The sequence below is a fragment of the Micrasema longulum genome, unplaced genomic scaffold, assembly GCF_059751315.1.
Source record: "Micrasema longulum isolate JH-2025_06_02 unplaced genomic scaffold, ASM5975131v1 h1tg002378l, whole genome shotgun sequence".
Taxonomy (NCBI): Eukaryota; Metazoa; Arthropoda; class Insecta; order Trichoptera; family Brachycentridae; genus Micrasema; species Micrasema longulum.
The window spans coordinates 22,175-48,549 of record NW_028279528.1 but is presented as its reverse complement, the minus strand read 5'-3'; the positions used below and the strand labels follow the sequence as shown (position 1 = coordinate 48,549).

At 33.3% G+C, this 26,375-nt stretch overlaps 1 protein-coding gene across 1 annotated transcript in view; it reads right to left on the bottom strand.

The window, feature by feature from the left end:
- Rbp (RIMS binding protein) overlaps positions 1-25,863 on the bottom strand; it is a gene marked incomplete at both ends in the record, with an annotated part of 50,478 nt that extends 24,615 nt beyond the window's left edge. Inside the window, 4 exons of the mRNA XM_088240207.1 lie at positions 17,227-17,341; positions 17,589-18,464; positions 23,733-23,958; positions 25,651-25,863. Of these exons, the coding sequence (XP_088096333.1) occupies positions 17,227-17,341; positions 17,589-18,464; positions 23,733-23,958; positions 25,651-25,863 (1,430 nt within the window). The remainder of the gene's footprint in view (positions 1-17,226; positions 17,342-17,588; positions 18,465-23,732; positions 23,959-25,650) is intronic.
- Positions 25,864-26,375: the final 512 nt, after the last annotated feature.

The window sequence follows — 26,375 nt, the reverse complement described above, 5'->3', positions numbered from 1 at the left end:
TCACATTGTTGTTGGCTTAATCCATGTCGAAAGTCATAGAAAATCATCGCAAGAAAATGTTAGTTGTATTTTAAAAAGAATAATATTTTTCAAGTATCTGTAAACAACACAAATATCACTCGTATGAGAAAACATTCTGAGTTTGTTTACTATTAACTTTACGATGACAATGTCAAATTTGACATATTTACTTTGGTGTTGCCATACCTCAAACCTCAAGTAGCAACCCTCGTAACAGCAAATTATTCGGTTCTGCGCAAATATCAAAACTGTATATAGAGTAATTAATTTCAGTAAAAAAAATACAAACGATCCATGACACTGACCGATTTCCTTAGTGTCCACGGATTTTCAGTTTTCATCTCCCGAATATCGGAGAGTCGGCTCGTTAATTTGCAATGCATATTATTTTTATCCAAAGCCAGGACTATCTAGGTACTTTGAAAGTCGTTTGATCAATTTAAACATCAATCTATTTTTGACATGTTTTATTTATCTACTAAATTGAAATAGATACCATAATATTTAGAAGTTTCCATATGCCTATATTAATCTTTAGAAAGTTGAAGAATGACACCCGTTGAATAGTCGTGTTATTTTTGTAATATGCGGAGCAAAAGTTAGTATTAATAGAAGTAAAACTTTACATTTCATTATGCTTTAGTTGTAAATAATAAAATATTTGAAAATGGTAATCAGGTTTTGGTAGAGCGGCTGAGTCTCAAAGCAGTCCGTGACACAAAACCACCAGGACCACAACCCGGAATAAAGAATTACACCTGCATGTAGTGGCATATGGTTTTTATAAAATAATTTCTATGCAGAATTGCAAAATCATATCTATATTTTTTTTGATAATTACGTATCGGTTTATTAAAGCTACAATATTCGCCGCATACAAACTCACTGCCCTATGCACTATTGTGTGTGAATAGTTAGTAAGAAGTACAGTAGCTTACCTTGAATTAAGTAGAACTTGGCATTGACCGTATGCGAGATTTTTATTATTTGAAATTGGAACATGGCAACGTATTCCGCGCTTCTTTTGTTTTGCCAAAATATTACTTTTTTCTCTTTTGTATCCTTCTCTTTCTTCTAGGGCCGAGTTCACAAATTCATAAGCACTCATAACAGAACCATTCTAATAAATATAAAAAAATGATAGCTAATGATAAAATATATTGTGCATTAAAATGATTTAAAAATATGTATTGACCTTTTCGAGCCTAAGCGTAAAAAAAATCCGCGAATTCCAGAAGGGGGTAACAGGAATACCGTAGTAAGCTAAATGATAGAAATACGACTTTAAAATAGTTATAAAATATGTAATTATGATCGTTACGGTAGTATTTATAAAACTGTGTCATAGTATTTTGAGCTTTCTGCAAAATTCACGCATTTTTTTCATAAAATACTGTTGCGAAAAGATGCCATATGACGTCGTGCTCCTCTCGTTGCTGCGCGTTGAATAACACTGAATAAAGTCATGCAACCCGTTAACGGAGAGTTGAAAAGGGGAAACATTTACATATTTTACAATCTAACACAAAAAACCGGATATTTGTGGTTATTGCTGGAAATAAGCGAACAAATTGCAAGAAGCGCACGTGCGAAATGACCAAACTATCAAAGATTATTAGACTGTGGTGAAATGAATTGTAATGTTTGCTATTTACACGGGGTAAAAGTAAATACAATTTTGGAAGCGATTCGTTAAAAAAATATTTTAATAATTTCGATTCATTCTTATTTCTTGAGTAGGATGAGCAAAAAATTAAATCAATATGATGATTAACAAAACAGTTATTGAAAAAAATATGCTATTTAGAAGATCCTTGCCCGGAAGAAAAATAAAATTATAAGATTATAATCATTGTAAAAAACATAAGTATAAATAATGTGGTTAAGTTATCCGTAATTCAACGATTTTATTATTATTTCCAAATTTTCGTATGCAAGGCTGGATTTCCGGATCATATTCTCCATCTTTGTTGTGACCTAAATAACTCCCTAAGAGGTTAAATCTGATCCTTCTCTACAATGAAACAAACTATCTCAAAATATTAAATGTTAGCCAAGCATAAACAACACGATGTGGAAAAAATATATAAAATTAACCGCGATCTCATTAGAATACGTTTAAAGCCTACTTTTTAGTTTATAACGTTTATTGGGTTAACAAAACTAAAAGTTAACACTATTACAGTATTAAAATGAATGTAAAAATTTGTTTGATTTTATTTTAAAACACCGAGTTTATTTATCACTAATTTGTTCGTGGTCTCGAGTCGACGAAACGAATGCCGTTTCTCCAAATAAAATTTCGTATTCGGAGTATCGAAGAGTGCACAAACTGCTTCAATAATGGCAGACAGAATACTGTGGAACGTTTTCAGAAGATCAGGGGTGGTTTTCTTACATGGCGTTACAAAGCCCCGGTTAATAACGCTTTTGGCAACACTCTCACAGAGCGCAGGGGTCGGAAACTGAAACTATTTAGGGGTGAGATAGTGGCCTAGAAACACAAATAAATATAGATCAATAGCGTATCTATTTAAACTTTTCTTTAAAATGGAAAAATGGCTGAATTGAAGATTTGTGGGTTTCTAGGCATATTTATTATTCCAAAGTTTCTGCAGCGTATCTCGGTTATGCGTTACAGAAAAGGAAGGTGATCAGTCTTACGATTTAGGTGCCAGTTGAGGAACAGTAAAATATTCTTATAGATTCGACTGACCAAAATAAGCTAGATGTTCCATCTTAAATCTTAAAGGAAACAAAAATGTAAATAGTGCATTCTCATATGGACCAGAAGCGTGAACAGTTAAAACATGTGAACTGGAGAGAACAGATGCTTTCGAGATGTGGCGTTGGCGCCAAACGTTGAGAATCCCATGGACAGCCAGAAGAACAAACGACTCCATACGGGAGGAACCTAACGTAAAAGTTCTCCCATCGGCCATATGTTGCCAACGTATTCTGGTGATGTTTGGACATAGCCAGATGCGACTTAGAAAATTTGGAGAAAACAATAATCATGCGCAGTGCGCTAGGACGAAGAAGCGAAGGCAGAGCTGCAGCTCGATGGATCGGACCAGATGAAAACAATGTCACGGTAATCCTACATTGAGCCGTGGAGAGGGCGCAGAGCCGTATTGTCAATAGAATGCATTGAATCGGGTTGCAGTATTTGTACTAATCTTGTATTTGTATAAAATAATGTTTTACCTTGCATACGCTAAGCAAATATCAGGTAGTGGTTCCGTGGCTAGTGTTGCGGTCTCGCGGATCAGAGGTTCGAGGTTCGAACCCTCTCTACCCCAACTTGATTTCCATTTACTAATAGTGAGTTATTTACAACTCGTTGAAAATGGCCACCAAAATCGAAATATTTGGGTAAATTATAAGAACGCTGTAATATTTATTAAAAAAATTTAAAAAATGGCTGTGAAAAGTACCAATGATCCCGACCTTCAGAACTGAGGAACGACAAAAAAGAAGAAGAAAACCAACTTACCTATGTATAAACAAATGTACCATGTTGACCTTCGTAGGAAGAGATCCCGGAAACTCAAGAATAGTAAGTGAACGCGCCAACCGCTTTACTAATAGCCAGAAGATTTTACAAACGATTTTCTTTTTCAGAATTTTTATATGAACGCAGCCATCGATTCAAAAACACTCGTCCTGGATTCTAGTTCTATTTAACAAGCAGAACTGTGTTTTGTATCAGCCCGGACGATATGAAAAATAAATTGTTTCATGTTCATAAAAACCGTTGAAATTTACAAAATAAATACATCGATTTTAATCTCAATTGTTGAACTACCCCGCCACCGAACCGTTTGAATTTAATCAATAAAAGATATGACGGGGTTGGTAAAAAATATATCTATTTTAGTGTAGATAGTAGATGAGATATTAATTTGCGTCTATTTATGGGTCATGAGATTCTGTGTGAGTCTGTTTCCAATACGTTGAGCCGACCGCGATAACTACCCCTGGATGAGTAATATTTTTTCTCACAATCGGGTCACGTGTTATTCCAGCGGCGGTGTTCTAGCTTGGCCCAAATACGTATGTTCGAGGCAGGGGTTTTCAAAAGGAAATCAGAAATATTATCGAAATAAAATGGGCATCTATTATTACCTATGATAATAAGAAAAGCATTAGAAGTTTTTTGAGTCTATTAAAAAAGAGCTTCCACAACAATAATTAAAGTAATTTAAGACAATGTTTTTAGCATGTCTGAATTCTTATATAAATTATATTTTAAGGCAAATCTTTGTACGCGAAATAAGGCCTTTCTCAAATTTTGCCCATTCCCTATCAATTTTGGTGAATACAAATGTAGCGAAAATGCAGTATTTTTTAACTTATCTGAAAAATATCAAAATAAATCAACTTTAGTACACATACGTGCGTACATTTATTCAGTTAAATACACATGGTCAGAACATTTACCTTATTCAATCAGCGGTCCCGTGGTATGATGGTTAAGATGTTTGTCTCACGCACAAAAAGTTCCGGTTGATTTTTATCAGGCCTAGATGTTATATGCTGTAATTCACTGCTATAATAAAACCTCTCGGCATGTTGTGGTGCAAATAAATCAATTCTAGTTAATCTGTATGGCATTGGACGCTTCAAAGGTATAATATAATAAAATAATACAAATAAATTGAACGAACAACTAAACAAAAGTCCTAGACACCTTAGAAACATTCACAAACTTTGCCTATAAGCACTCAAACAACAAACAAAACAATTCGCGTTAAATTATCAGAACATTACAAACAAAACCCTTTCACGGCAAATCTAACCGATCTTCATATGACTATCGAACCCTGGCGGAATACTCTTTCAATCCTATTAAAAAAACCTAATACCAACAGTCCAATCCTGTGAAGCCGTAGTCGTCATACCATTATCTATCGCTAAACACTTCTCAGACCTTGGAGCAGACGAAGTCGGTCCCAGAGCGAAGGCAGCGTTTGGTTTTCTAAGTTATTCAAATTTTTATTACAAAACATCGTTTTGAGTATGTTCAAATGTTTGCAGGCAGGCTGGATTTCCTCCCTAGGGAGTTATTCTGATCTAAATTTTGAGAAGAAGAAGCTTCTCAAAAATATTTTCCTTCTCTGTTGTAACAAATTTATATATGTATATGTATATTATTTTCATTTTATTCATAAAACCGCCACTTAGTTCCTTTTATATGTTAAATAAAAAATACATAATATACGTACAGGTAAGCAAACTTATGTAATACTGTTAAAAAGTATTCGTGATCTTGGTGTGATTCTAGATAAAAAACTTACGTATGAAAACCACATCGAAAATATAGTGAACCGGGCACACAGAAACTTAGGTTTTGTTATCCGCACTTGCCAAGTTTTTAATGATATTGGTAGTATCAAATTAATTTATTTCGCTTACGTTCGTAGTCTCCTTGAATATGCCTCCTCTGTGTGGTCTCCCCAGTATTCCATACACAAGATAAGGCTTGAAAATATTCAGAAAACATTTTTGAGACATCTCAATTGGAGATCCAGATTTACGGACCTTAACTATAAAACTTCTTGTCATAAACATAATATACTTAGTCTTGAGGATCGTCGTTTGTTATTAGATATGGGTATTTTACATGACATTCTTAATGGACGTCTTGATAGTCCTGTTCTGGTTTCTGAGTTGGCCCTTAACGTACCTGGCTACCGCACCCGTCACACGAATCTATCTCTTTTCCATGTACCCACAGTTCGCACCAACTATGCTCAGAACTCTCCTCTGATTTGCTTGACGCGTAATTATAATTTATTTTTCAATAACATAGACATATTTAATTACAGTAAACTCACTTTTAAAACCAAAATTAAAAAACTATTATTTGAAAAAAATTATGTTTCGTTATAAAAAAAAATATATTTATATTTTTACATTATAATTTTAAATTGTTTCTATTCACTCATATCAAATACACACTTACCCTGTCCTTAAACCTACCCTCACACCCATATACAATCACACACATATTCACATACCTACCAAAACCACACTCCACTTTTTTACACACGCATCCTCACACACAAAAAAAAACTCGCACACATGCACTTCTATAAATTATATTTAACTGAACTGGATTTTTATAATTGTATTTATGTGAAAAACTGATTTGGCTTTATTTTATGTTTTTTTTATTATGTTGTGTATATTTCTTTGTATTGCTGTTGTTTTTCTTAATAAACAAAATAAAATAAATAAATAAAAGTAAAATATACCATTTAAAAATAAATGAATACTAATTATTTGAAATTAAGAAGTGTGAAAAGTTAAGCAGAAAAAATAATATATGTAAAGGTGTGTATAGTTGTAAAAATGTTGATGAAAAAATTGAAAAAAGAAATATTTTGAACCTGTAAAAAACATTGAAAAAAATCAAATAATTAAATTTTTTTTTTTTTTTTTAATGATCCTAATCGATAAAAAATGTATTACTTTCTCAAACTACCAAATACTAGACTAAAAAAAAGGCCGTTCCGTCGATACTAAACTTCTGATTCAACGAAGTATTTTTGCCAAAGTATTGTTAGGTTTACCGAGTTCTCCTTTTTAGTACATTAAAATTAATTAGATAAAAGTGTATATTGCAGGCATTTAGATTGTAGATTGCAGTTATATATATGTAGATGGGGCAGTAACAACGCAGACGAACAATTTGGACAAAACGAAGAATTCAGAGACAGTACATTAAAATATACATGTTTTATTTATGTATATACACATACATACGTATTCAGTAAAAGCATTTATTAAATATTTTTATTTTTTAGTACAGAAAATGCTCAAGATTTGCCAATCGAAATACGCTAGATATTAGCAGATGAATAAATAATAATCCCCATTAATCATGTTTTCTAGTTAGTAAGCCCTGGCGTAGGTGACGCCGACGCCGTTAGATATTCCCTCCTTTCGGCGCCGCCCGCGGCGGCGTCCGGACGTCATTAGCACGAGAATCAGCAGGAAGCAATGCGCTATTACTGAAAAACTGAAAACTGAAAGAATCACCCACCGCTTGAATTTCAGGATAAAGGAAACTACACATTTATACCGCTTTGGTATAATGAATTTGAATGAAAGAGAAACGGGCCTTAGTACAAACGTTTGTTACTAAATGAAAAGAAAGAAAAACGTAGAACATTTAAATTATTAAACGTTTTTCTTTGCAATTTTGAATAGCTTCAACGAATCACTAAAAAAACTTTGTACTCTTAACAATATTTGATTTATTTATACAGTTAATATTATATGAAGGTAAATCAATCATTTTATGCTTCCATGTCATTGCATTGAGGGGTTTTTAAAGCCCACTATAAACTCGCACCTGTTATAGAGTCTTGGGGGACTCTCTGTTAGCTGCGCACAGAGAAAAGTTTTTTAAAAAATATTCCCAAGTGATGCAAACTCCGTTCAGATTAATTTATATTTAGTGCCACTAGGAATATTTTCTTACAGTTTTAAATGTCAAGTAGTAATTTTTATTTTTGTATTGCAACTATAAATGTATGTATTTTCATTTTTTTCTGCCAATAAACGTCGTACTCCAGCACTCAACTGAACTAAGGAAAATGAGGTGGGAGGAGTATGCATGGACAGAGGTCAACACGTGGTCCCCACTATTCAGGATCCCCTCAATGTATCAGGGGTGCTATTCTGAACCACTTTTGCGGTACGAGAAAACAGTTTTTCTTGTATATATTTTGTACGAGATAATACAGCCGCGAGAGCTCCTTAAAAAAATGCTTAGTTTTTGCGTGTGTAAATCAGGAATATAATTCCTCGATTTCAGTTAGGCATAATCTGTTAATCTCTTAATCTGTCTTCATTGGAGAGACGTAGAACTGAGATGGACCTTATATGCATTTTCAAAATACTTGAAACTACTACCCACTACCCATCTCTATTGCAATCAATTTCTTTTCATGTTCCCAACCGTGTCATCAAAAGTCAAAATCTGCTATTTATAAAATCTTCTAAGAGCAACTTTAGTTTTTATACCCCAATGTCCAGAATGTGTAGATTAGTCAATTCATCACACGACTTGGAATTTTTTGAGATAGATCTTCCAGCTTTTTGTAGATCTCTTTGCGACTAAACAGAGTGGGATGAAGTTGCATTGGCATGGTTTAGCTCAAAGTTTTAGGTCTTTCGTTTTTTTTAAATATATTGTATACAATTATTGTTTTGCCCTTGTTTGTCTTTGCCAAATAGTTTTATGTTCTTTTTGTTCAGTTTCTTGCATTTATGTTTCTTCATGTAACTGTTGTAATTGGCTTAGGCCGTATATATAATAAATAAATAAATAAATAATCAGTTCCTTGTGAAGTTGTCTTTTACGCACAGATCGGAGAGATGTCTGCTAGAGACTAAGAGAAAAACTATTTTCAAATACTTATCAACTAATGTGCTCTCCTACCGCATATCCTCTAAACTTTTTATAAAATAAGTAATTATCATCAATTGTGCAAAGTTTATTGCAGTCGTACACCAACAGCATCTTATCTTAATCAATGTTGTAACATGAAGTCTTACGCTTCATGTAACAGTCTAAGACAAAAAAAATCCCAAGGGTTCTAAATATGTCAATTATTTTATTTTATTTTATTTTATTTTATTAGGTAATTCAACAAAGATACATACTAGAAAACATACAATTTAAAGCATTCGTCGAAATAATTTAACATGCATATATATCTTCAATTATAGAATTACACAAAATAGATTTATACGTTAAGTTGTAATACATATTTTTTAATATTTTCGTTTATACAGGATACAATGCAATAAAAAATAAGTTGTACGTGTATACTTATTGAATAAGATTTATTCCTAAGAGATTATTCGCAAAAGCTGAGAGAGTATCATGAAAAATGTCAATTTTATTGTTTCGGCAGTATATATTATATTCCCGACACATGCGGGCCATAGGTGTGTGGTATGTAGCATGATTTGAAAACAAAGGCAGTTTAAATATTTCCCGATGTCTGAGTGTTCTCAACCCTGCATTTATTTGTATTTTATTTAGAAGGTTAGTATCTACATGTCTATTATATTACCCTTCAAATCATCTGTAAGTGTCCGACTTAACACGGATTTTATTTCAAGCGAGTCAGGGCCCGTGTTACAATGGAAAGTTAACTTTTCTTTCAATTTTAAATTAAACTTTCTGTATGAAAAATAGAACACGCGTACAATTTTTTTACTAAAGATATTTAACTACATGTGAAATACAGTCTTTTATATACAAACATTTGGACAAACTCAAATATTGTAATATGTAGATCATAGAAGTAAGAATATTCCAAAAACCGCATACGCACATCAAACAGAAGGCGACTCAACTACTCATAAATGAGTAGGTTTACGTTTTGACTAATTAGTTTCATTGTAGACGTCGTTCAGTACGCAACTCCTGATTTGAATTCTACTATGCCGTGTTGTGTCCTTTTAAAATTTAGAAATACTGCTAGGATCTTAAAGAAACAGGATGGTATCACATTTCATATGTAATTATCAAATGAATGTGTAAGTAGCAAATGCATTACTTAAAAATTGAATTATTTTTCCATCTGTCATATTGTCGAAGAAACAAAATGAAAATTTCCTTAGTGTTGCCAGGGTAGAATTTTTTTTTACCCTTTGCTCATCTAATAAAAGAACTAATGAAAATTAGACCTCAGATTAAACATCGCCGTGGGGGACATTTGAACGACATTATCTTCAAAATATAAAATATTGGTTAACATGATTTAAAAATATCCGTTTTATGTCAAATAAAATTGGTTTTATATTTTAAGTTTAAAGTTCATTAATTAAATTACTCTTATTGAATGACCTTTTACTTATCTACTCTGTTGTGTCAATCAATGTTTCCACGTGCACAATAAAATTTTAGAGAAATTAACAGATTACTTTTTTTTTACCTTTCATTTGTGTTATGATTTTTTTTTCCCATCAAGCAACATTACCTGGCGACTTCACGAATACGCGCGGCGAAATTAAGCCGAAGTGGGGGAATTATTGGACACAGTCTGATGTATTCAAATATGATTCTACGCCCCTTCTGGACTATTCTTAATTCTATTTAAATTTGCATACAAATGTGCTTGTGTGCATATTTTTCTTTATATACCGTCGAAGATAACTGATGACCGAACTGAGGACCCTAGTATCAAAGTCGGAAATCGTCTTTTTTTTTTAAAATGGGTTTTTTTAAATGGTATTAGAAATCAGGATTTATAAATATTAAGTGTTAATTTGCCTTTACAAAAAAATCAGATACTTATTAAAAACGGCCATTTGTGTCAAAATTTAGAAATGATTCTAATATCAAAAGAGGGCATTAACTCACTATCTTTTTATGAAAAGTGGACAATCCATATATAAAGGCCCTTACGTGTCATAACAGCCGTTATTTTGTCATCTTTTGAATGATAAAAATCAACCGCCAAAGTTAGAGAGAGAGACTTTGTCATTTTTACTGTTAAAAATGGAGTAAAAGTATAAAATAAAAATTTATTTCTATACCCTGAACATAAACCCCTCTTTATCAACAATTTATGTAAAAATTCTTTCAAAAACAGACACTTGGAGTTCCATGGATATCAACAACTGACAATTATTGCATGTTTCGGATTCAAAAACGGACAATGACATTTTCAAATTGTGTTTTTTTTTAGTTAAATAATACTTATCATAGACATTTGAAGTGAACATAATAAATCTCTACCCATATATTTTATAAAATTATAAAAACATATTGAATATTGGTTTCTAATATATCCTAAACTTTTTAGTTTCGGATATATTTTTTTAATTTTTTTATTTATTTATTATACGGTTTTTTAACTTATCTGCTGAAAAATTATGAAAATGGCTATTGTCCCACTTTTATACTAAGGTCCTCAACTATGTTAACTTCCTAACGTAATCGTCCCTCTTGACATAAATATGTCAATAATCGTGTAGGTATTTATTTTGATTAACCGTCATATAAATACCAATGTAAACAAAAAACTCACAGAGGATTACGGACGTACCAAGTGAAAATGTTTTTTTGTTTATTTTAATCATTGTAAAACTGCTTTTGAAAATAAAAACTTAGTAAACCAATAAATTCATAATTTCGCGTTTAACACATCTCTCACAAATGTTCGAACCGAGTCGTCGTGACATTGAGCAAGATTATTTTGTCTAGTCATTTTTAAAGAAGGCCTTGGATAAAGTTGCTGAGCGCATGTCGCTAGGCCGAGTCGGTATTAAGAGACATGAAATCGAGGATGAGAACCGCTCAGACTATTCTGGAATTCAATAAAAACTTATATAAGAACTATTAACAACTGGCATAAAGCGACCGCGCGCCGCCTCTGGGGTTTGCGAATTATTTTAATACATTTATGTACACCACTATAAATTCGGAGCAAGGTTTTATACTCGTAATGTGACTAGCAGTGACGTACTAATAAATTACTAAGTTTATTATAAAAATTCAAAATGTTTAATTACTAGATTTGTACGAAAATACTCTGTATACTATATTATTGATATGCACATATATTTAACAGAGATGGAACCATTATGGAAATTTCATAGAAAGGCTGGAAATCAACATGCCCTATTGCCTTCTATTGGCTAGGTAGCCACCGCTTTACAAAGGTTTTTTATTTCCACATTAATTTTGAATTCATGAACTCGGTTGGATCATGTCTTAAAAGATTTTTTAAATAAAACTCTGGAAGGTAGGCGAAGCAGAGGCATATAAAAAATTAAGATGGCTGGATCATGTGGATAGTGACATGAGAGTAATTGGCCTGAGAAACTGAAGAGTCGCAGGATGGAGGGAGGAATGGAAACAGATTTTAGAAGATGGGCTGAAGCGCCACTGGTGATGAGGCTTTGTAATTTACTTTACCCCGAGCAATTTACGCGTGTATTAGGTTAGGTACTTCTGAAAAAATACAGTAGTTTTAACACTGGTCGCCAATGTTCCTTAGGACTCCTTCCCCTGAGAAAATATTCCCTTCAAAATTCTCCCCCCTTCCGGCGCCGCTTTCCTCTCCCCCACTCAAACGTATTCCTTACGTTTTAAAAAAACAGTTAGAACTAGTAAAAACCTGTCAACGCAAAAATAATTATCAGTAAAAAGTCTTTAAAGTAACATTTATTTATTATCATCCAACTTTCCGCACCAGTGGTGCATATGGCACTGTATTGGTAAACTAAATGCCGCTTAGTTCGATGATATGTTACATGAAGGTGAGGTGAAAATACGCACGCTTCAGATTCCAGTCTAGGAACAATTAAATATTGCATTTCAAAAAACCTTCAAAATAATTATTTTACGTCCACGCTGCCAGGAATCGACTACAGGACCTTGAGAATGGTAGGCGAACGCATCAATAACTACACAAACAAGCGGACTTATCTCCACTTGATATTCTTATTCGGGTTTTTTACTTGAGAGCAGCCATCGAGTCGAGGTCTGGTTCTATTTCACATACAAAACTTTGTTATTCATCCACATGGACACAGAGCACAAATAAAACTTAGTTCGTGTTCATTATATGAGTTCTGAAATACGACTACCCAAGCTTCATAGTTTTAAATATTTTTTTTCAAAAACGTCCGTACTATTCAATTTATGGGAATATAATTACAGTTTTGACAATACTTATATTTTTTTTAAGATCCCAATAAACAATTATCCGTGTTTGGCATGTGTAATTGCTTTGGTGATACCCTTTATCATCTTTCACCCAGACGGACAATCATCAAGACTTTATTTTGTATCAAAATGATCTACATACAAAACGTTGAAAACATTTTAATATTTAGAGCGGATTTTTACAATTTTATGATATAACTATCAATGTGTAAAAAATAGGTCACGCCCACCAAGTGCGCTTCCAACAAACATTTGAAAGTATGTTGCGTAACGTAACACGTGCCATTTGTGTCATAGAAAGCAAAACGCCTCGTTTTCAGGTAATTCAAAATACGTATATTTTAAACAATTGTTGAAAATTTATCCGACGTCGCACGGAAAAAATCAATCTCTGAGTAAAAACTTGCTGCAGCTATAGAGATGCCATTTCGCTCTATTACATAAAACAAAGGCGTTAAAAGTTTTTGGTTTGGTTTGTGGTTACACAACAAACGAGTAACGGACGATTTTGTAGCTATGGTTGCGATTATCGACAAGAGTACTTACGGCCCATTGTTTTGCTGTGAACTATAGCTAACTTCATTATTGATAATCCTAAAATGAGTTTGTCCATAAAAGCAGCTCTATAGCAGTAGCGCATTATTACTTTGAGGTTTCCATTGTATTTTTTTGCTTATTTGACAATAATAATAAGAAAAACGTGAAAAGACACTATTCTCTACAAAAATATTTTCAATCCTAGTAGTAAACAGTATTCGTATTTAAAAAAATGGACAGTAAATTTGGTTCGATACAAATTTTTTGTTCATATAAATTTTCCCTTAAACCGGAGCATTATAAATGATTTTGAAGCAAAAAACATCTGATATTGTGACGTAAGCATGAGCCGGCTCGCTATGACACAAAAGAGGGGGGTTTTGGGCCAACAATAGGAGAAGGGTGGTTACACAGGACGTATCAAAGGAAATAATGTAGCATTCGAAAAATAGGTATATACCCGTGCATCGATTATCGAATGGGGTGGTTAAATACATGAAAAGGCTTGTACCAACAAGATCATGTTAAGGCCGTAGTCTCATAAAAAGAAAGGAAATCATACGATTTAGCTAATTTAAAATCCAGTCTTTTCGAAATCGCGTAATTAAATAAATTATGTAAATGTGCATAATATAAAAAAAATATTTTAAGGTAATTCTTTTGAAAAATTAACTTAATAGTTTTATATATCTAAAATATAATTAATTACTTTGCGACCGAGAAATAACACCTTTTAAACTTTATACCAAGCTTTGGTACATTTATTCTCATATAAAGATATAACATTTTAAATAAAATTTGTTCGAACGATTTAAAGATAATAATAAAGTGAACAAAAGAACTGTGGAGGAAGAACCATAAATTTTTGTATTTGAAATATATTTTTATTTTTTATTTATTTAATCCAATATAAAATACAAATACATAGTTTACAAATGAAAATGCTTATACTATAGGTAAATTAAATATAATTTTATTTTTATTTATGGATGTAGCCACTTCACTGGCCCACAGGCACGTTCCGGAGTGTCAGTGTATTATTTATTTTATACATAATTGTACATACTTTCACATCAATTGTTGTGTAAAAATTCAAAATAAATCAAATAAATTCAAACACATCTACATCAATAAAACGAGAAAGGATTTTCAAGAAACTAAAATTATATTCTTGTATATGAAACATATTTTTTTATGGAATTATATATATATATTTTTTTAAGGATAAACTTTATGGTTGTATTAATTTTTGCGGTATATTTAAAAAAAAATAATAATGCTTATATTGGCCATCGAAAAGCGTTCAAACTTTGTTAAAAACATGCTGTAGAAATGAAATATTTAGGAATCGAGGAAGACAGAGTAAGACATGGCTTGACCAAATCCATAAAATACTTGAAGTTGAACTTCTCGAAAGTCGGAACGCTTTCACTGTAATGCTTTATATAAATATAATATGTTATTTTTTTGTAATAAATATTTTTTTCATGAAAATATTTTTAAAAAATAATGGGGTCCAAAGGGTGGGGACGGCGTGTCAGCCTCTGTCCATTCCACTCCTCTCTCATAAATCTGCGTCGAGTTTTTTTTTCTAAGGATCAATTTACTTCAGTTTTTAATGTCTGTCCAGCTGACAGAGTCTTGAGGACTCTCGTAATGCAATAGGAAAGTTAACTTCAAGTGAAAATTAGAGCATTGAATTGTGAGGAAAGTTTCTGGAAAATACATGAAAAAATAATAAAAAATATTTTAATAATAATTTATTTTTTTAATTTTAATAAAAAGGAAACTAATTGAACGTCACTAGTTCATACAAATTAACCAGTGATAAGAGAGTCAGGGAAGAATTCCCGTTTATAGTAAGTCAACGGACCAATTGGCAAAACTGACTGAAAAGAAGCAAATTAAAATGTAGTGTTTTTTTTAAACCCTAAATTTCCTCATTGTCGCAATGCAGTTCTTGTTTTGGCACCTAATGCTTGGGACTTATTACCTTGCCTTTATGCAATGGATAGAATAGTTAATTTTATTGTTTTAGTTAAAGTTTTGATTAAAATATTAGTATGTAAAAAAAGGCATAAATATTTTTCTTAAATAATCACTGACGACCAAACAGTACATTAAGCTATATAAATGAATTATTTTTAGCTATGTAAATGAATTACTTTGAAATGAGGAAATCGCTTCCGTCTTTATGTCCCATATTGAGTATCGATTAATATTTTCATTTTTTTTATTGAAATAAACGGCACTTAGTGCCTTTTACATATTAGTTACAAATACAATGAAATATACATACATGTAAGCTTAATTTAATTAATACAGAGCATTTAAAACAATATTATTAATTTAGAAAGTCTAAGAAATATAAACTATATAAAAGAATAAAATATTACCAGTTGTAGAATTATCGATAAAAAAAGATAATTTGGTATTAGAAATACTTTGAACCAGTTAAAAAAATAACAAAGAAGACAATTTTGAATAACATTAAAAAAATATATATATGTATTATTATTGAAAACTAATATTTAGGTAAATAGTATATGTTTATGTAGAAAAATATACAATGATGTAAAAAAAATGATAGAGAGAAATATTTTTTACTTATAAATTAATTAAGAAAGAAAAGAAACGAAAAAAGAAAAAAAAACACTTATAAAGAAGTTTAAAACAAATTTTTAACAAAAGTAACAAATAGTTACCTAGAACTATTACCAATAAAATAAAGAAGAAGAGCCGTTCTATATGTAATAAATTTCATGTGAAATGAGTCACCAATGTCCTGGTACTTATTGCCTAGAGAGTGAAGTCTAACATATGTACGAAGTATGTACGATATGTACGAAGTGTAACATATGTACGAAGACTATTTCCGTATGCTTTTTTACACATTAAAAATAAATGAAAAAAATATGAAAGGCTATTTAGAAACTGTCCATCATAACAGGCCCAGATTTACCCCCTTTGTTAGTAATGCAACCCTTCTAGAATGAATAATGATTTCTATCGAAAATGCCCCATTATCCTGATTCTTTCACAATAACATAAAAATAATGCCCTCCATTAAGGGAAAAATGAACGAGAATATTTTTGAAAGAAGTTATTGAACTCAATTTGGTGGAAAATATGTTTTCATGATAATTAGCTGAGATTAATTGGTTTCCAAAATTTAAGAGATTCGTCAATTATGTGAAAAAATAAGAGTCGTTCATTTTTATGTTACTATCTCACATTAGGTAGGTAATTCTTCTTGCTCAACATTTTACAAACGTGTATATACCGATAACGGACAAGGGTGGCATTTTAAATTTCGAGAACCCCTTCTAAGAGACAGTTGTACCAAAAAAAGAGTTAACTTAAGTAAATCTTCAGAGTAAACCAAAAAGATGGCTCCTGTAATGGTAGCCGAAACATCGGGACGAATCCAACTTACACGGGATCACCCGAAAAAGGTACGCACTGATAACAGTGACCGAGAAAACTTTCGTAGGTAAAATAATTTTTATTTTAAAACTTAAAGAAGAAGAAGGTTTTTTTAGTGTGCGTGTTCTGATAACGACACAGGTCTTTCTTTAAGCTTCTAGAAAATTAAATAACATTAGCATAAGAAGCCAAAGTTGATAAAACACTGAAAAAATCTATAACAAGATAAATAATGTAAAAAATAAATAAAAATAATACAAGAAGTAGAATTTCTAACAGTGCAGTCGTTATTTTTTTATAGCCCGAATCTAAACTATTAATACTAAGCTTTATTCGATGCATACTTTTCAAAGTCTCTCAGACAGTTATTGGTATAAAAACACGCTGAAATTGTGCGTCTTTTCGAAGTAAGTAATCACTTTTTATCCATTATTGTATTGACGAACGTATGTAGAGGTATAAAAATATATATATTTTTTTTAAAGTATGAGAATTAAAATACTGGTATATCTTTGCAAAAAAATGATTGTGGTACTTACTCTGGAGGATCATAGTTGAATCTGGCTATGTAGACACAACAGCGGCCCTTGCCAGGAATATCTAACATATCTACTTGACCCTCGGATCCGCCATTGAGATAATGACCCCCTCGACCTGAAATATCACTCTCGAATGAAATAACTCCACAAATATCAACGGATTTATGTACATATATTAATATAGTAGTTGCATCTATACTGAACTAAGAATTTTATAGCGAACATAAATGATGCCTAGAAAAGACCTAAGTGTAATTTAGAGTTAGCGAAACATTAATATACTTGTGACGGAATATTATAATCTAGGAATCTATCTGGCTAAGGGTACAATTTACTTTTTAAAATAATATAAATATTCGTACCGTCCATATCAAGGCCACTAGGAACATTTGGCATCATTCTTGAAAGCGGTCGTGTTTGTGAATGGACGAAGCCAGGATTCAGCGCTCCTAGCCCGTCGAGCGCGTATTGTCCTCCTAGAGTCTCCAACGCCCAGTTCTGTTGGTGGTGAGGAGTCACAGGCGTCGCGGCTCTTCCGGCGTACCTGCCAGCTCCTAATTCCATCTCTTCTAAAGGTTTCAGTTTGATATTCATGGCGTTACTTCCGGTGAGCCCTCCGCCGACTAAAGGGTTGTTGTACGTTCCTTGACCGTACGTCAGATTCGAACTCAACCCCGATAGATTAGTGTTCGTCAGTCCGGATAGGGGATTTGACAGATTGCTACCTAACCCGCCTGTCAAGGAATTCGGCATTCCCGACAAGGTGCCGGTTAATCCGCTAGAGAGATTTTGAACATTGCCGAGAACGCCAGTCAGCGCACTCCCGGTCGCCAGTTGGCTCTGGAGGCCGCTGGATAAGCCCATGCCGGTCACGTTGTTCGTCAGGCCGGAGCTCAGGCCGGGCATCGTGCTCTGCATCCCCGCCAGGGTGCTGGATATCTGGCCGATGTTGTTGGAGAGCGAGGCCGTCACCGGGTTGGCGAAGGTGACCTGGTGGCCGGAGGAGATGTAGTTGCCGGAGGAGTAGCCGGGCACGGGGTTGTGGATGACGGAGTAGTTGACGGACGTGGAGTTGGGCAGGCTGTAGGGCTGCGAGGAGTGCATGGCGGACAGGGTGGGCATGGTGGAGCTCTGGCAGATGGCGGCGTGGTTGACCAGGCTGTGCGAGGGCAGCGGGGAGGAGATGGGCGACGAGTGGTAGTCGCCCAGCGCGTGACTTGACCCGCTTGATGGAACGCCTGGAAACAAATTAGTACTTTGTATTTATAGACAACTGTTTCATGAACCCAACAAGCTTAAGCGAGTATTTCAATGTAGTCCTGTGGGTAGTATTGCGAATTCATGAATCAGAGGTCCATAGCTCGAACCCCATTCTACCGCAACTTGATTGACATTTTATAAAAGTGAGTTATTAATTATGCAACTCATTAAAAATGCCCCCCAAACTTGAAATAATTGAGTAAATCATAAAGAATATCAGCAAAATACGAGAAAAAATATTTATTTTTCCAAAAAAAAAACAATTTACTCATTCATCCGCACTAAGTTGTGCGTAGGGCACTGATTTGGTACACCAACCGCAGCGTATCTTGATCATGTTTATTAAATAAAGATAACGATTAGTCTTACGCTTCAGGTACCAGTCAAAGAACTATGAAATATTCTAGTGTGAAACCCTTTTAAATAATATTTCTTGTCAACTATGATTGCGCATTGAACCCGAGACCTATTACGTGCTAGGCAAGTGAGCTAACTATTAGACTACAAGGCGAACAAACAAAGGCGGATAATGATTATTTGATGGTTATTTATTTGTATTTTGTATTTTTATTTGCATCACAACAGGCCAGAAATTACAGTGGGGAATTACAACAAAGAACACCCAGGCTTGAGAAAAATCTCTTTTTTTTTGTGTTCTCCACCATCCGTGCGTGAGTCAAGTGTCTTAACTATTATAGTGTAATCCAGATCCCGGCAACCTTTTAATACTTTTTAATATATTAGACTATGTTCATCATAGAACTAAATAAAATAAATAAAAATAAAAAACTTTTAAAATTAATTTATTGAAATATTTTGAAAAATGTTGAGCTGAGTGCACTTAAGTTCTCGAAGTAAAATCCTATATTGAGTTCAAATGTATTACCTACATACATAATATAGAATTATACAATATTTTATTTGTTCATTACATAATATTATAAGCTTAAAATTTTGATGCTTATAATAATGATATTAAATATTTTCTACAGTCTTTTGAGATACAATGTAAATAATAGTGAGTTAAGTAACCAGAAAATGAGAGATCATAAGCCCTGTAAATGCCTAGACATTTATACTCCTGTAAAAAAATGATTTTCCTCTCCGGTGCATTAAATTTCAATTTTAATCCTTTCCGTTTGTACAGATGTTAATACATAACCCGGAATATAACGCAAATGTTTTTTTTTTAAATTAATATTTTGAGTAAAAAATACAGTGTAACGTTTTTTTTTTACATAAATGGCATAAATTACCTTTTACATGTGCATTTAATATAAATATGAAAAAAAAACATATGTTTATGTATAAATACATAATAAAAATGATAAAATTGCATAACTATACCTATTTGTTTACTATAAATATGTATGTAGAACTGTTGGTTTCCCGAATAAAATAAAAAATAATTATAACAAAAGAATCAAGTAAATACACATAGGTAAGTTTCCAAAAATATTAGGGAAATACAAATTATATAAATATGAAAAAGTGAAAATGCAAAACATCGGAAAAAACATTGAGAAAAGAGAAAAAAAAAGTAATCAGATTAGTTTTATATTTAAGGTAATGAGGTTATTAAAGACAGAAATGAAAAATCATCTTAAGACGATTATTAATTTTCTCTTCAAAATCAGCATTTACTGCAGATTGTGAACAATTAGGTTGATGGGGTTAAATGCATTTTCATACTCCGCTACTGAAGACTACTTTGAAATAAAAATAAATTAATTATTAGAACGTGCCTAAAGAAGAATACAAGCATTCTAGAATTTCTAAAGGTATTAACTACAAAAAGTATTGTAAATTCAGATAAATAAAAAATAATTTTAATCATTAATAAAGATCAAGTATGACATAATAATATAACGGTTTCAGAGTTAAAATGGAAAAATAAAATAAATAGCGGTATCATAAGAATTAAAAATTAAAAACATACAAATATAAATTATATAATACATTTTAAAATGCGCGTTAAATTAATCATATCAAATAGTTGTACGTTACGGCCTTAACTATTAAAAAAAATTATCAAAAATATATTTTATCATTCTTATTCATTCAGATGCTTTCTGATGACACTCCAGCTACTATAGTATGTATGTTGGTTTTTAATGAAAACCATTTCCATCCCACGGAACTATGCGATAGACCCATAACCTCTAATCTCTTCCAGCAACTTATTAACCATCTTAAGAGGAAACGTGGTCTGATTTTTCTTCATACAAACGGATTTTCTCGGACTCTACTCAGTGACAGAGGTTTTTTTACAAACTGTAGTTATTTACCATCGGCATGTCTGTATCGTTTTGCTTTTTTGATAAATTTATTTATTTATTAATAGAAAACAAAAGCCATTGTAACAACAAAAAAAGTAATATAAACCAAAATTATAGGCCCATGTATAGTTTTTTTTTTAAATAAGAAAATAAAATTCAAATATTTTTTTTAAAAAAACCCCCAGGAAAAGCCACTCTGTATAATTTCAGTTGTAAAAAATAAAATAAAAGAATTACAATAAAAGAGAACAAAATAATATGAAAAGATTTTTTTTTGTATTTGTTTACTCTGTCTAAAAAAAATCCTTTCTTCGGCGGATGCTCACAGAATAACCCCAGATCAGTCTTCCTTCCTCTATTTTTTCAAACAAGATAAAATAAATAAAATATAATGTGAAAGCATACAAAAAAATAAACTATGTGAAACCTTTTTAAATAGGTACAGTTAGATTAAATGATATTTATTAATTTCAATTAAGGTTCTTGCATTTTATTTATAATTGTTAATAGTGAAGCAATATATAATATCGGTTTCAGAAAAAAAGTAGTTTTAATAATTAAGGATTCTGGGAAAAGATGCATTCTCATTGTTATTTGTGCGTGAAATACCAACTTGAAATAATTGTTGCAGCCGAGTTGTACGCTTAAATTGTTTTTTATGAAAACTAGGACCATCCAAAAACCCTTAAAAGGGCCCAGTTTTATCATCCGTTTTCGGACGAATGGTAAACAATTTTGTTTTTTTTTTTAAAAAACGCAAAAACGAAAGACACAGAAAATTCTACGCTGATGCTTAAAAAAAACGAAAAATTCGATTCAGTTTCCGGGTCTGGAAAACGGGACAACGAAAAGTCGATTTTTTCCATTTTAATTAGACTTAATCAGTCCGACTTGCGGTTGTCTTTTTTGCTGAGTAACGGGGAGATATTGGCGAGAGAGACAGAATATTAATGTTCAAATACCTATTCATCAAAATTCTCTGCCACCACATTTCCTCTTTGATACAGATTGTTTTGAGTCACCTTGATTCTTGTTTTCGTAAGTCTGAAACATTCACCTCCCCTTGAAAGATAGCGACGAAATTCTCTATATTACCGTCTATTACTGACACATGCATTTCGGTGACAATTTTAATTGGATTCGAATATTATTACAAATGTATTCAGAATGACTTTTTACTTGACCTGCAGCATGTTCAGCGCCTTCAACATAATATACGTACGTATGTTGAATCTTTGTATATCTACCACCATAGAATTAAGAATAGTCCAGAAACCACATAGGAGCATCAAACAGAAGGCGACTTAACTACTCATAAATGAGTAGTTTTACGTTTGGACCCATTTTTTTTTTTTTATTTGAAAATTTATTTATGAACCCTTACGGATTATTACATTTATTTTACATAAAATAATATTTACATTTTTCATTTATACTCTGTTGTTCAAAATAATATTTTTTACATCTTTTGAAAAGTTTGTCTGAGTCTTTTGTTTAGTTTTGTCTGGTAGTTTATTGTATAATTTCAGTCCCTGGTTCATTAGTCTTGATTGTCCTTGTCTTGTTTTAGAAAGTTGTATATGGTATTTGTCTGATATTCTCGTATTACTACATTTTTTTACAAGTTTTAGTTCTTCGTCTACAATTACATAAGTGGCTAATTTATGGATAAATTTTAATGATTCTAGTTGAAATAGTTCAGTTATATTTAATTGCTTAGTTTGTTTAAAAAGTTCTCTAGTTGCAGTTAAATAGGAAAGGTCATATACTAACTTTAATAGTTTATTTTGTTGTCTTTGTAGTCTGTTTATGTCATTTTGATATCCTGCTCCCCATAGTAGTTGCGTATAACATATTTTAGTTTTTACATAGGCTTCATACATTAGAATTTTTTTTCGTTTTTGGAATAAAATTTTTGATTTTTAAAAAAAGACTCGATAATGTCGCCACTTTGCTAATTAAATTGTTGATATAAATTGTCCATGTTAATTGACTGTCTATTGTTAGTCCTAAGTATTTAACATGTTAAACTTCATTAAGTCGTTCATTATTTATGTAAGCATCTACTTTATGATATTTTTTTCTAGTTTCAAAATGGATAATATTGCATTTTTTTTCATTAAGTGTAAGTAAGTTTGTGTTTGTCCATTTAGTCAATATAGTAAGGTCTTTGTTTATGTCGTTGTTTGTTAATATTAGTTTCTTCGAAGACGTCGCTCAGTGCGCAACTCCTGATTTGAATTCAACTATGCCGTGTTGTGTCCTTTTAAAGTGTGGAAATACTGCTAGGATCTTAAAGAAACAGGATAGGATCACATTTCATGTGTAATTAGCAAATGAATGTGTAAGTAGCGAATACGTTACTTTAAAATTGAATTATTTTTCCATCTGTCAGATTGTCGAAGAAATCTAAATGGAAAATTTGTTGCAGGGGAAGTATTTTTTTATCCTACTATGCTCATCTAATGAAAGAACTAATGAAAATTGGATCTCAGATTAAACAACTCTGTGGTGGAAATTTGACCGACATTATCTTCAAAACATAAAATATTATTTAACATGATATAAAAATATCCGTTTTGTGTTTAATAATATGTGTTTTATATTTTAAGTTCAAAATTAATAAATTAAATTACCTTTTTTTAATGACGCTTTACTTTTCTACTCTGTTGTGTAAATCAATATTTCCGCATGCCCGATAAAATTTTACAAAAGTTAACAGATTGCTTTTTTTTACCTTACATTTGTGTTATGATTATATTTTTTCCCATCGTGCAACATTACGCGGCGACATCACAAATGCGCGCGGTGAAAGTGGGGCATAGTGGGGGGCATTTTTGGACACAGTCCGACGTTTTCAAATATGATTCTACGCTCCTTCTGGACTATTCTTAATTCTATGTCTACCACAATTTGATGTCGTCTTTTAGCATTTAACAGTAATAATGCATAGGTTTCTGGACTCACCGTGAGTTGTGGACCTCGTGTGCTCTAGCTCGGCCAGTATTCGGTTGTCCTGCTCGATCTTGGCCATGATGCGCTCTATCTCCGTGGCGGGGGCCGGGGGGCGCGCGGGGGACCAGCTGGCGGGGGTCGTCCCGGAGGTGGCGCCCCCCGCGCCCCGCCCGCTGCGCCTCACGGCCGTGGCCAGTTCTAATTGGAGTTCCTCGCAGCGGACCGTCTCTAGCGCGGCCTGGGGGAGAACAAGAGAGGTGAGACGTGAACAGTTTAATAGCAAAGTAATAAAAGATGACAGCAATGCATTTTAAAATAGGTACAGAAAATTGCGAAGACAAAAATCACGCAGTATTCAGATTCGCTTAGTATAGAAAAAGTAAAATGCAAAATAAAAACAAAAGATAAAAATAATAAAAAGAGAGCAGATAGCGCAAGGAATTGATTTCACTATAAGACAAGCGCGATGCATTTAAAAATAGGTGCAAAAATTTGCGAAGAAAAAGATCAAACGCCGTTCGGATTCACTTAATATTTTCATATTTTTTAAGAAAAAAGGAAAACACAAAATTAAAATGATAAAAATCATTAAAGAAAGCAGATGGCACAAAGCAACTTTTTAAGTACAAAAGCAAGGTCTGAAGAAGACTAACCGATTTAGACTGACAATAATTATCATATGAGTGATTAACCTCCGCAAATAGATAATATAACAAGGCACAATGTGCCTTCTGCTTAAGGCTCAAAAGTACAGCCCCAGCCGATTTAGCACCCTTCAAAAATAGTGATCTGTCCATTGTCCACAGTGTATATAATATTTCTTGGTGATCACTGTAGGCACTTTCGTAGTGATACGCATGTCCTAATGAACTTCATTTCAGTCCAAAATTCATTACTTTGATAGCTGATCATTGTTTACCATAGAAAAGTGTGAGTCATGTCATTTAGCGAAAATGAGCATTTTTTTATTATTTGTTCCTAGATGTATCGTATTGGTTCAATAGTAACGTTAATGCTAATGCACAGCGATGAAAAAAGTGCCAACCTTAAAACGATAAATTTTTTTTAATAAATCATAATTAAAGGAAAAATTGCTCGGTGGAACATAATTTTTGACACTTTTAATTCGTAGACAAACGTATCGAGGGGTTCTAGACTCTAGATGGTGGGAGTATCGATACTATACCTTTGTAGTCGGTCGGGAGACTTTTATCTTCAACTATGACGTCATACCGAAGCTATATCATTTTTGAGCGTAGATTTGTGTACCGTGACGTACGCTCCCCCTTGATTCATATCGATGTACCAACCCAAAACTTAAAGGTAGGGGGTTGGTAGTATATCTCGCTAGAGGGAATTTATCTTTAACCATACCGTCAATGTGAAGGTATGACGTCTTTATCTTCCCATCATAATCGAGGCCCTGGCATAAAAAATCTTAAAACATTGTCAAATAAGGTGCTGCATTCGCGGTTGCAACACAACTGTTCTCTTCAAAAAAGGGCTGATGAACCCTATTCTTTAAATGGTACACCGTGCAGAGATCTTGTCCGAGTAAAAGGGTATGCAAGGAAGTTTTCTGGGATTTGCTTCACTCTAGTACTGCATATTGAACGAAAAGCCCGCTGCACGGCGACGATCGAGTACGCTTCCACCGATACAAATTTCTCCTCCACCCACCACTGCATGTTTGCGTCTTAAAACAGTTGAAACACAATTTTTCCAACAGTCTCCTTCAGGCAAGACTCTTTGCTGAAGGAGACTGTTGGAAATCTCCGACGCTTTGCAATTCCCTCGGTCTCCATGGCGTCCTTTTCAAAATAAGTCCGCTTTTTGTCCAGCTCGAGTGGAGGTGATTGCCAGTTCGCGAGGCCGGACCGCGCCAGTTAGAAGCGACGCCTGTTATGGTTTATAACAACGCGACAGTTACCTTTTTGTCCAGCTCGCGGGCCCTCGAGTGCAGGTGCTCGGCCGGCTCGCCGGGCCGGGCCTGCGCCGAGCGGAGCTGCGCCAGCGCCTCGCGGTGCGCCCGCTCGCAGTCCGCGCGCCGCGCCTCCGCCTCTCGCAGGCGCTGCGAGAGCGCCTCCACCAGAGGGTCGCTGCCCCCACCGCCTCCTCCGCGCGCCTCGTACGAGGACATCGCCTGCGAAAAAGAACACTATTAAGACAGGCGCTCTGGTGCAGTTAGTTATACAGGCAAATAAAACATCACTTTTTTTTTTCATTTTAAAAGTAATAAAGGTCTATGAAATACTGTCCAATAAAATAAAAAGAAATTTGCTAATTATTAGTAGCATAAAAAATATTTTTAAATTTTTAGTTTCGAATTCCCGCAAAAACAGTCATTCTATTGGCCACGCCCCTAATACGTCACGGTTCATGTTTATTTGTTCCTGCCCATTCAAATTTGTTTAGAACATTGTCACGAATCTAGGAGTCACAACTGTCAAGACCAAACATGTTGCATTTTTCTAATACTCCAGCGGTATTTTTGATTGGCTTAAATCGTTAATAATATATCAACAGAAAGATTTTTCAGACCCCCTGCCAAAAAATTCCATTAATAGTTACGGGGTATTGCAGTGTCACCGACATAATGTAACACCAGGGCTGGTATTCTAAACGATCTCGCGGCCGTAGTATCTCGTGTATTCA